Raw genomic sequence first — 12884 nt, 5'->3', positions numbered from 1 at the left:
ATGGACATGATCATCATACAAAATATGAAGTGGATCCCACAAAACTGCAGCAGTTCGTTGCATCATACAAAAAGGGCAAGAATTTTTCTATGTTAGGAAATATTTTTTTCGTGCGTAGCAAGAAATAGGTGGGTGGCAAAAAAGAGTTCTAGCACTTCTCCTGTATGTGTTGCACCTTCACATCAGTGTTTTGGCTTGGTCGTCATGCTCCAGAGAGTGCAAAGACCTCAAACACCTTCCGCCAGCTCGTGGAGCCATGAGTCTCAACCTGTCAGCTCCGCAGAAACCCAGGCACAAGACGCTGCCCTCACCAGCAACAGGAAAGTGGCCTCTTCCCCTGATGCCTTTCACTAGGCTGCAACGGGTGCAGAAGCAAAGAAGTGTAGGAGGAGAGTTGAAAATGGGAGAGAAACATTTTTTACACCCCATTCAATGCGTTAAAATAAAGTTAGAGGCAGCAACCGGTGTAAACCGCAAAAAGCGCCGAGACCGAGAGAAAAGTTGTTCCCCATACATCCAAATTGCAGCACAGATGTCACGTTATTGCAACATAGATCAGATGACGTTCTCTCCCCTCCAACAGCGATGGTTTACAAGCGAGCTGTATTGCATGCGAAGATGAGAATATCACTCAAGCACTGTTGAGCTGCACGGCAACTGAAGCTGAATGCATGACCAACATAGCAGAAATCCCAGAACATCTTGAACTTCTCCAATGCCTATCACAAAAGAGCACACACATCCACACGAATATCGATATCGCTCTCTGTACACGATCTTGACACTGTCCAACAAACCTAGACCAACGTCCACTGACCAGCAGAAGATGACAACCCCCACATGTGTGAAATCTCAGTGACCGAAGATCAGAACAGCCTCGAGGACTCCCACACACGTGCAAAATCTATGCAACTGAAGATCAGAGAACCCTTAATGTTTCTGCTTGTGTGAAATCTGCGTGAATGAAGATCAGAACAGCTTCGATGATTCCCAATAGGACTCCAAAAGTTTGAAATCTCCGTCGACACATGAAGATCATTTGGGAGGGGGAGGAGGGGGTGGGGAGGTTATTCATTTCCACTCTTTCAGATGCACAGGGCCAAACAACTGACCAACTGAGGAGGAGTTAGCTCAGGATCTTGTCTTTCTGTACTTCTGATCGTGTGCAGATGGGCTGTCAATGTTGCTCACTGTACACCCACAATAACCTTGATCCTTGACCTCACAGAAGAATCAGAGCCGGGGCAAATCAACATGACATGACATGTCTCCACAGATGTTTACACAAGTCCCATGGTCTGAAGGATGGGGAGGGGGGGAAAGGAGATGGTGGGTGGGGGGAAATTTCCAGGGGAAAAAAAAATAACTCCCCGAACAGCTGATTGACAAATATCCACACATGATGACAAGTCTTGTTCCCCGCAGTCATTTGTTTGTTACACGTTGGATGTCTTGGCAGAGTCCATGAAGCGTTCGTGAGCCAACATGTTCTGTGGAGAAATGAGACGAAAGTGAACATTTGTGGTGACATCAGGCGCTTGTCGAAATAATGAACTCAAAGAAACCAGCATTTTGCTAGCCATTGGCATAAAAAAAAATATCTACTTCTGGCTCAACACCCTTTATGTAGAATTAAAAACAATTTCTGTGTTGGGAATTGAACTCACATTTTCTGCATGCATCGCAGACAGCCTTACTTACCATTACATCAGACACTTGTCTTCCCAAGTCCACCACATTACACAAACAATGTTAAAATTACAAATTGCCTGCTATAAAAGTATAACATTAAATACAGTTGACCCTGCTCATACAACCATCTGTTCAAGACAATCACCTGTACGCATGACCACTTCCCGTTTCCCTCCAACAATATTTTTCTACATTATGGCACTGTCCAAGAGGACCACCTGTCTATAATAATTACTTTTCTCCTCAACAATGGGTGGTCATCTTGGACAGGTTTGATGGTAGACGTAAACATTTTTTACCGTCAAGGAGTTGATTTCTTGTGAATAGGCCCCAATCTCTTTGGCAGCTTTGTCATCACGCTGATAAAAAGAAATTAAAACAAAACATAAATTAATGAAGAACACACACACACACAAAAAACCCCCAACAAAAACTTGTTGCTATGTAAGTAATTAGAAAAGACTTATTACAACGGTAGCAAACTTTGACCCTGATGTTAGGTATCCCTATCTTAGTTTTTTAGTTTTGGTAAGAGTTTTGCGGCACTGCAACACAGTAAGGTCAAATAAGTGCCAAAGAGTAGAGGTGTTACAAGAAAGTAACAAACACAAAAAGAAGTAGGAGAGATCAGGACAACAGGTGCTTGATATGAAAGAAGGAGCAAACTACACCAGAGCACCTACCAACCACCCATGGTATTTCTATCTCTCTCTCAACACTCTTCCAAAACAAATGACACACATATAGAGCAGACCACCCATTGTGTGCTGCTTTTTCTCACTCTTCTGTAAAATGTACATGGCATTTTGAGAAAATGGAGAAGGGCAGAAGCGTATATCAAATCCATAAACCAAGGATCAAATTTAAAATTGGTTACTGACTCTCTTGCTCAAGAGCAGCACAAAAGAGGGATGGGGGAGGGGGAGGGGGAAGAGTAAGTAATATGGTGCACACAAATAACAAAAGAAAGAAGTAACAAGAACATCCTTTAAAAAAGGCCTATAAAAATGGGCAAAGTAACTTGCTGGAAAAGAACAACCCCCCTCCCCAAGAGGCTGTTAACATAAAACACAACCCATCCTACCTCTCAGTATGCAACATGGAGAGAGACTTTAATTTGAATCAGAATTTTACAGCACTCACAACATAATAAGGTCATATAAGGGCAGAAGATAAGAAGTGTTACTAGAGAGTAAATGAGAAATTAATAGAAGGAGTGAAAAAGAACGATAGATGTTTGACAGGAAAGAAGGAGCGAACCACACCAGAGCAGCTGCCAACCATCCGCAGAAAGACTTTTTTACAAGTCAGCAAACAAACAAGTTCAGATAAAAAATAGGTAGTTAAAACCTTCTTAATGTTGAGATAGAGTGACTAACCTTTGTGCCGTTGGAGTTGTGATATTGACCATTCAGATCAGGGGGACATATCAAACCCTCTGCCTCAGGCTCCGATCTTGTGCGTTTGTGTCCAAACAGACCAAATTTTCCTTTCTGCAAGAGAGATCAAACAAAAAATTTGTCACAGGATATTGAAAAGAAGAAAAGAATAGAGATACCACTGGGATTTTGTGGAATTACCTGACCATTCACTAAGTTGCACTTGAACCCCCCAAGACTTTATAGACCCAATTAACGCACTGAACTTTCACACATGTTGCAGACACATTAATGCATTAATAACACTTTTTACCCCCACGGCGCAAAACGTTTGTCCCTACGCATAAAGACATTAGTGCTACACCTGCATCTCAGCAAAAAATAACCTGACCATTATGAAATTTTCCGCACATTGAGAAAATTGAATATGACGATTGCATGTTCATCAAAATAGGAATCAGAATTGGAACTAAATTATTAGATCTAGCACATTCATCCCTTGAATCCTCATCAAGCATTCATGTCAAATCTTCTCAACATTTTTCAAAGATTTTCACTTTTAACTCCAATTGTTGTAAGTAAACAAACTAAATTTCGCACTCAAAGACCACACAAACCATTCAGGAAGGAAATTATAACTTTAACAAGTGTGCATGTCAATAAGGAGATCCTTCCTACATTTTTGTTGGATATTATACGGTCAGCGATCAGCATAACCAAAGGGAAAGAGATGACTTTTTTCGGTTGCTGATCCCATCCAGTGGGAGCAGTGTTAAGTAATATTCCAAATCTTCAAAAGATTTGCAAAGTAGGAGTTTTGGCTATTTATGTACATAGCATATTTAAAAAAAATTGTTTTGGGACACAGTGTCTAAACATCACCCAAGGGTCGGTGGGATTGTCTTTCTCACCTTGACCTTGCCGTTGGCCGCCAGCGGCATGTACCCAGGCTGTGACTCGTACTCTCGTTTGCGTGTCTGTGTCTCTGTGCCGATCAGGCTGATAAGATAAGATAACATAATTTTTTATGTACACAAAGAAAAATTTGCTGCTGCATGGTAAATAAAAGCAAGCACATGCATTCGTCAGCTCACTTACACACACACTTACTCTCTCTCTCTCTCTCTCACACACACACACACGCTTAGTTATTGAATGGACACACAAACAACAGAACTATTCTCAGAACCCACCTGATGAAGTGCGTGCTGAGGTGACGGCGGATCAGCGTCTTGCTGCTGGGCACAGACAGAAGCACAGCAAACAGCTCTGCATTGAACCTTGGCTCCAGAACCTGGGGGCAACAATAATTATATAATAATAATAATAATAATAATAACAATAATTAATAACATTTCAAAATATTAATAATAATACCAGAACAAAAAATATTATTAATAATAATAATATAATCAATTTTAATATTAACAATAATAGTAAACAGATAATAAACCATATTAATATTAATAATAATAATCATAATCATATATCAAATTCTAGTGCTTGGGTGAGCATTAAAAAAAAACCTGTTGCTTTCTCAAACAAATGATACAAACTTCATAGACTGTGACTTACTTATTTACTAAGACTTGGTTGGAGAATAGGCATCATTCCAGGCGGCACAATGCCATAGCTGCTCCCCCCTCCTCCCTCTCCAGGATCCATGAAAGGATCTGCCTGCTGATTGTGCTAGTTAACAGCTGGTTGGATATTCTAAGGTGACTAAGGTTTTTAAAACATTAAACCAAAACTGCCAGTCCAACATACCATAAGGGCCCCGTGCACACCACTGCCTCTTAGGTTGGGAGCATATTCCGAGAGGTCGATGGTTCGAAGCCACTCCATCACACGGTGGTTTGTCCACAGCACCACCTCGCCAGCATTGCCAAGCATCTGTCGGTTTTGCTGGTACAGAACAAGACAAAGATTGTTTTTTCAAGCTCAGTTAGGTACACACATGACAGGTCTCTGGCTTAGTTTTAGCATAATTTTACAAAGAGTTTAAAGGCACTTACAACACAAATAGGTAATATAAATGCTAAAGATTAGAGATGTTACTAGAGAGTAACATTCAACATGAAGAATAAGGAGAGAGATAAAGACGATAGATGTTTGATAGAAAAGAAGGAGCAAACCACATCTCAGCACATGCCAACCACCTATCCTGAGCAAGTGGGGTTGAGTGAGGCTGCCTCTAATAACAAAAAAACATTTTTTAAAATGAATTTCTAAAAAAATAAAAAAATAAATTTGAAAACAAAAAAACAAAATGTCTCTGTCACTGCTTAGAATTTTTTCATCAGGTCATTATCTCCACGTTACATGTCACTGAAGGTTTAATTTGTTCATAGAATGGCCCTATCACTTGGATCAACATTTCTACCCACACTCACTTCATCTGGGGTCGGCCGTCGTCGTAAACAGTTAGCGTTGAAGTTGTTGAGCCGGAGGATCTGGATGCCTCGCTTGATGGAGATGTGGTGAACTTCGTTGGAAACTTTAAGGCTGAACAAATCTTCCTGGAATGCAGAATGAGGATGAAAAAAAATGTTTTAGTTGAGAGTGATACTGGTAAAAAATAACAAGTTTCAATTGTTCAGACAGTGTGCATTGAAATTGCGAAATTTTTAAAATGTTTATCGCCTCTTGTTTTTAGTTTCAGTAAGAGAGTTTTACAGCACTTGTAACACAAATATGTGTGACAACACGGTGGAATCAGACACTCATCAATTTTTGGGCAGGTGGAGTTATTGGTATTATAGGAGAGCTTGTTCATTTGCCTTGCTTTCTGTGTCTTGAATAGAGGTCAAGATATTTACCATCGAAGGAGGTGGGGGTAGCCTGGTCTCAGGGGTAAAATTAGCGAGAAATAGAAGCCAAAGTTTGGTAACTTCTACAGCTTGAGAGTTCTTGAAAACGGAAAATTTACATATTTTATGCCTTTAACAAATGCCTTTCAGTAAAATTCACATAGATATGTTCTTTTATACGGACATAAAAATGTGTTTAGCCAAAAAACAAAATTCCGGTAAAAATTGCCCAAACAGTAGGAAAAATGCCCTTTTCTTTGATTTCAATATTTCGATGAGCGCCTGATTTAACCACGATGCCTCACATTTCATATAAGTGTCGAAGTTTAGAAGTATTACTAGATCTAGAGAGTAAAGTACAAAGAAAAGGAGAAGAGAGAAGGGTGATAGACACTCCATAAGAAAGAAGGAGCAAACCACACCAGAGCACCCACCAACCACCCACAACACTCCTTGTAACATTGTAACCTCATTCAAGAGGCTTGACCTCCAAATCTAATATGTGTCTTTAACACTTAAAATACTGAAGGCTCATAAAGTGAAAAACCCTTGGGTACCGCTCACAGTTTAGAACGCTGAAGCCGTGGTAGATTTTTTTAAAATTTGAAAAACCTTGGCAGCCTAAGAAACACGCTTTAAAAATTCAGAGAGGTTCATCAACCATTCAGCTATCATATAGAGTGACTTCTTTTGGTATTTACCTCAGTGCAGTGCATCCATTCGTTATTTACTTATGTGTAGTGTGTCTGGCTGCATCGGCGATTAAGTCGCTAGTGGTAGTTAGCGGATACTAAGGCCTGGAGACTACTGTCGCCGACGGTACTGTAAGTGTTAATAAAACCAAGCCAAATGGTAAAATTCATGTAAAATGCCTACTGTGCCACCACATAAACAGTCCTTGTACCGAGTGTGTTCTTTGTGTAGTCTGTGTGAGTAGGAATCTGTGTTTAGTTTTAGTTTTAGTAGAGGTTTTACAGAGTTCGCAACTGCATAAGGTTATATGAGCGCCAGAAGACTAGAGGTGTTACAAGAGAGTAACAAACATAAAAAAGAAAAAGGGGAGATAAGGACGATAGATGTTTGATAGGAAAGAAGAAGCAAACCACACCAGAGCGCCTGCCAACCACCCACTGAATCTGTGTCTGTCTGTGCGTTTTATCAAATGTGTTTGTATGCGTGCTTGCTTGTATTTGTGTGCGAGTGTGAAAACATTTGTGTGAGTACTCACAACAGTGAGGTAGTTAAGCATGCGTCCGTCCACCCTGGCGTCGTAGAAGGAGTCCTTGTACTGGGGCAGGCCAATGTCATCTAGCCAGCCTGGTGAGCGGCAGAAGCAAAACAACAGAATCAGCACAGGTCATCAGGACTTTAAGTTTTAGTAAAAGTTTTAACTCTTTGCAGATGCAGGGTTAGAGACAGCTGCATTCGCTGGTGACGCATGAATCTTAGTCTTTTTCAGGGGCCCATAAAAACGTTACCTTTAGAGATAGAACAAAATAATTTTCTGTTATAGAAACTAGAACAATAGAACTTTTTAGGTAATAGCATCATTTAGCTAATAAAGCAATAACTTTGATGCAGTTTATTGAAGAAAAAGTGGTCCGTCAGACCAAAAAAACAACCAATTCCTCCAGGCATAAGTAGAACCACCTCTTCCTCATCATCTGGATCAGGAGAACTATTGTCTGCCAAAGAACTACAAGCTTCACTTTCTAAATCAACAACTACCGTACTCCATCTTCTTCGTTAGATCCATCTTCCATCACAATTTCAAGCGCATTAAAAAAACTGTTAGACTTCTCCTGGACGCTGCCATTTTCGGTTATACTTTCAATCAATCAATGATTAGAACAAAAACGCTTTGAAAAACAGCATCAGTTCAATAAGTCAGCGGTCAAAGGGACATAAAATGTATAAAAATGGCTTAACTTATATTTCTCTAGTTATCAACTTGTATCCCTTAGGATGCGTACCAAAGGAATCCGTAAAATTCGGCAGACACATTTGTCTGTGTCAGACGTGTCGGCAATGAGTTTAAGCCATTCGTTACACAAACAGGTGGTACAGGTGCCGAAGATTAGAGGTGCTACAAGAGAGTAACAAACACACATAGATACACACACACTAAAAAGGAGGAGAGATATGGATGATAGATGTTTGACAGGAAAGAAGGGGCAAACCACACCAGAGCACCCACCAACATCCACGGATGATATGTAGGCTTTTTGATGTTGTACAGGACTTGTAACCCGTTTAAGTGCTGAAGAAAAAGAGGTGCTACAAGATAGTAGCAAACACAACAAACAGAAAGAGAGATATGGATGATAGTTGCTGGTCAGGAAAGAAGGATCAAACCACACCAGAGCACCTGCCAACCACCCACACTACCATAGGCAGGAGACTCACGTGCGACAAAGTTGTGGTCCAGCTCGTGCATCAGGTCGGGGAGTTCAGAGGTCACAGCTTGCAGGGCCAGCTGCAGCTTCTTGCGGTGGAGCATGTTCTTCATGCCCAGCTCCTGAGGACAAAAAAAACATTTAAAAAATGAATACAATGATAACAATGAGTTTTCATTTTAGTAAAAGTTTTAAGGCAGTTGCAACACAAATAGGTCTTATAAGTGGCAAAAATTTAAGGGATTTTAGTTTTATTAAGTGTGCTATGGCACTCATGGCTCAGACAGATCATATAAGTGCTGAAGATTAGAGATTTTCAGGTTTAGTTTTAGTCAGTAAGTTTTATGGCACTTACGCTACAAATAGGTCATGCAAGTGCCCAAGATTTGAGGTGTTAAATTTCAGTTCCAGTAAAAGGATTACGGCAGTTGCAACACAAACTGGTCATAGAAATGTCGAAGACTAGAGGTGTTACAAGATGGTAACATACAAAGAAAAGAAGTAAGAGAGGTAAGGACGATAGATCTATGATAGGAAAGCAGGAGCAAACTACACCAGAGCTCCCACACACAGGGAAGGGTTGCCGGCCTTATGGGTCAATGCAACGAGTGAGCTAGGGCTCTCACCTTTTCAAGGTCATGCTGAGAACATCGTAAGAGCTGCTCCCCGTTGCGCACCCAGCGCTTGCAGTCCACCAGGTACATGTTGAGTCCTATGTCGTTCATCCAGGCCGTCACACGCTCCGAGTCCCAGCGGGTGAAGGGCACGTCCGTGTTGCTTCTGAGAAGGGAGTCACGGCAACACACATAAATTAACACACATTCATATATACACAAAACAGACACACATACTACATACATGTACAAAAGGAATGAAAACAATACAGAAATGTAGGAACAGACCAAACCAGAGCACCTACCAACCACCTACTGAACACAACTATCGAATAGCTTTTACCACAATGGTATGTAATGTAGTAATGCATGTAAAATATAAATCAGTTTGTTTCAAATTTGAACTGTAGCAGGCCATAGGTCAGTCAGTCAGTCAGCAAGCCGTTCCCCGCCCAGCCCCCAACACTCAGTCCCACATCCTGCCCCCAAAATTCAGTCCCCCCCCCCCCGAATTCAGCCCCAAACACTCGGTTCCCCGCTCCTGCCCCCAACACTCAGCCACCCATCCTGCCCCCTACACTCACCCCCCCCCCCCCAACACCCAGCCCTCCCTCCCAGCCCACTCAGTCTCCCGCCCTGGCCCCAACACTCAGTGTCCCGCCCTGGCCCCAACACCCAGTCACCTGCCCTTCCCCTATGCCCAACACTCAGTCCCCCTGCCCTGGCCCCAACACTCACATCCTTCCCTTGACATCCCTGTTCCAGGCCAGGCGTGCCGAGGCAGTTGCCCGGATCCCCCCGCGCCGGAACTCTCCCTCCCCGTCTCCTCGCTCCCGCCCGCCCTCAAAGTCCTGTGAGCTGCTGCGCTTGAGTCGGCCAAACAGGCGTCGCAGGCCACGCTTCTTCTTGTACTCGCCATGGGCGTGGCCGTAGTGCTGTAGTCCGTCCTCGTCGTCCGTGACCACCTCTGTGTTGGCTGCAGACACAACATGGGCAGTACAATTAGGTTAACATCTCAGATGCTCTCTACGGGAACATCAATTATTTCTTTATAAATTATTTTATTTACCTGTTTTGAGGCCTAAATGGTCTCTATAGGAACATGTATATTTTTTGGTAATATGTCACTTTTCAGGACGACTTAAAATGGTGAAGTTGAGTCAAATTTGTTTTTATTGTTTTGCTTTATCAGCTTGAGGTCTTGATGCTCTCTTAGGTAAAATTTCTATTGGTAACATTGACAGCTTATTCCTTTTTCTTAACTTGAGGCCAATTTAAACCTCTTTCTGGCAATATTTCTTTCAATACTATTTTTGGTTTGATGTTAAATCAACTATTCAATCTCTGTATTAATATGTTAAAAAAATTTTGTATTGTTCTTTTCTGTTGGAATCATGTTCGATTTTCATATTCATCAAATAATAAGTCAAAGTCTTAAATTATGGGAATACTTACAACCTGCCAAATTAACCTTCACCTGGAAAGGCTTACCCTAATATTGACTCATATTTCAGTAATAATGACATGCTATAAAACAGAATTTAAAATTTAATGTTACCATTTTTTTCCACTCGCTTGACAAAGCAGAGCCTTTGTACTTAACACAAACCCCTAAATATCATATAAGTGCAAATTTCCTGATCAAATTTAAAAATTCCCTTAACCCCCCCCCCCCCCCCCCCCCACCATAAACCCAAGATCTGCACTTTGTCTTCCCTAAAAAGTTGCACAATAAAGAATTTACATCTGATCTAAGCCATTTATCCGTTGCACAATATTTTTTTTTACTGCAAACCTACAACACATCTTCTACTACGTCTATCAAACTACAACATTCTGTCTCGATTCTGAAAAAACACTTTGCAGCCTTCGGGATACAACGACTTCCCTATAAGGATATGAACTGAAACAGATGCTTTTGACAATGACACAGGAGTCAAAACTGGAGACAAAGAAAGCGGGATAACCAACAGCATGAAGAGAAGACAGCCAGTCTTTCTTCAACTGCAGAGAGCTATTATTGCCATCAATGACACTGAGACAGTTTTTTCTCCAAACCACAGAGAGCTATCCTGCAATCAATGACAATGAGACTGAAATAGTTTTTTAAAACCCTGCCATAACCTGACAGCAATGTTAGTCACGACACGGTTGATGTATACAGAAACTGAGAGTCAGCAGAAGAAAGGAAACATCAACCCAAAACAGTGTGCATCAAGACCACACCACTAAAAAATACTAAATCTACACTGGACTTGAGCACCGATGTTTTTGTTTTTTTTGTTTTTGTTTTTTAAAGAGTTTTAAGGCACTTGCAAAACAATTAGGTCACATAAATTACAAAGATAAAAAATATAACAAGAGAGTAAACAAACACAAAAAAAGACGAGGGGCTGAGATAGGAAAGAAAGAGCAAAACACATCAGAGTAGTTTAGTTTTAGTAGAGGTTTTACGGCGCAGGCAACTGCATAAGGTCATATGAGCGCCAGAAGATTAGAGGTGTTACAAGAGAGTAACAAACATAAAAAAAAAGAAGGGGAGATAAAGATGATAGATGTTTGATAGGAAAGAAGAAGCAAACCACACCGGAGCACCCGCCAACCACCCACACATCAGATCAGCCGCCAACCACCCACCATGACACTGATGAATATACACAAGTTGATAGCAAGAAAAATAAAACACGTCAACCCGAAACAGGAAACAGACTGATCAAAACATTATTGTGTCACCTGGATTTGAGCACTTGACGAAGCAACCGACCAAAACGTGGATAGTCTCTCAACATATCTTTAACATACGATCCTTGTTTGTTTGAATTTGAGTAATGGGAAGAACATCAACACAATACTAGTCATTTAAGAGGTAGGGAAAAAGACAGACAGACAGACAGAGGACAAGCAAATAAGTAAGACCAGACCTCTATCGGTAACGCCCTCCAACCACTCATATATCATGATCCAACATGAAGAGTTGTAACCACAGCAACAGCAATTTATCACAAATGAATGAAGTAATGGCAAACCCCTATCATGATACAGAGAGAGCTCTTTATAGTACATTTATCCACCAACATTAAACAAAATCAACAACACACACACACACACACACACACACACACACACACACAGACAAACAATCAACATACCAAAGGATGACCTCCCTGAGCAGCAGAGTCCAGACATTCTTGGTGCACGACACACGATCACACGATCGAACATCCAAAAAAACCCACCAACAAACCCCCCCAAAAACAACAAAAAAAAAAAAACAATTAAAAAAAATAACCAAAAAATAAACTTTAAAAAAAGGAAGTAAAAAAACCACTCCACAACAACTGCCTTCACTTTTCAAGAAATTATGCGAGATCTCACAGAAGACTAGACGTGGAGGGAAAACAATCTATAGTTCTACGGTTCACTGCTCTGCCAGCACCAGCAATAATTGTATATCAACACACGAATTGAAAATGCAAAGCCAAAAACAAATCTTTACAACTTTTTAAAAGTTTATGTCTGCTGAGTGAAACCCTGCAGTAAATTTCGCGTCTGAGAAATGCTGCTCACAATTTCACGTCTGCCGAGAGTGAAAAATCCAAAAAAAAACCCAACCAACCCAAACTTGTCAGGGTTCGCTGAACTCTCGCCAGGAGCAATATACACATGGAACACACAAACGTAACACTCGAAGTCAGGAAAACAATCTTTATGAAAAAGTTAATGTTTATGTCTTAGAAATCTTGTTCTCAATTACACGTCTGAGAGAAAGGTTGCTCGCGATTTCACGTCTGCCAAGAAATACTCCTCCACAGGTAAGTAGGCAGTAGCTTTAACTTATCCACAGGCTCTCCCGGTGAAGACTACACTCCCATTCTGAACAGTGGCGACCATAAAAACAAGTGTTCCTTCTTTCGTCTGACCACAAAGAGAGAAAGAGAGAGAGAGAGAGAGAGAGAGAGAGAGAGAGAGAGAGAGAGAGAGAGAGAGAGAGAT

General features: G+C 41.1%; 1 protein-coding gene across 2 annotated transcripts in view; it reads right to left on the bottom strand.

The window, feature by feature from the left end:
- Positions 1 to 111: 111 nt before the first annotated feature.
- The window catches only part of LOC101859862 (liprin-beta-1), a 105037-nt gene continuing 92264 nt past the window's right edge, over positions 112 to 12884 (bottom strand). For both annotated transcript variants that reach the window (XM_005099715.3, XM_035970122.1), the window contains exons 10-20: positions 9630 to 9867; positions 8904 to 9057; positions 8288 to 8399; positions 7110 to 7198; positions 5465 to 5590; positions 4839 to 4976; positions 4265 to 4365; positions 3983 to 4070; positions 3072 to 3185; positions 1992 to 2051; positions 112 to 1490 (exon numbers count right to left, since the gene is read on the bottom strand). In XM_005099715.3, coding sequence (XP_005099772.1) covers positions 1437 to 1490; positions 1992 to 2051; positions 3072 to 3185; positions 3983 to 4070; positions 4265 to 4365; positions 4839 to 4976; positions 5465 to 5590; positions 7110 to 7198; positions 8288 to 8399; positions 8904 to 9057; positions 9630 to 9867 — 1274 coding nt within the window. In that variant the 3' untranslated portion in view covers positions 112 to 1436. The remainder of the gene's footprint in view (positions 1491 to 1991; positions 2052 to 3071; positions 3186 to 3982; positions 4071 to 4264; positions 4366 to 4838; positions 4977 to 5464; positions 5591 to 7109; positions 7199 to 8287; positions 8400 to 8903; positions 9058 to 9629; positions 9868 to 12884) is intronic.

Source organism: Aplysia californica, unplaced genomic scaffold (genome assembly GCF_000002075.1).
Source record: "Aplysia californica isolate F4 #8 unplaced genomic scaffold, AplCal3.0 scaffold00223, whole genome shotgun sequence".
Lineage (NCBI taxonomy): Eukaryota > Metazoa > Mollusca > Gastropoda > Aplysiida > Aplysiidae > Aplysia > Aplysia californica.
The sequence above is the reverse complement of the archived record's forward strand: the minus strand, read 5'-3'. Positions and strand labels throughout refer to the sequence as shown.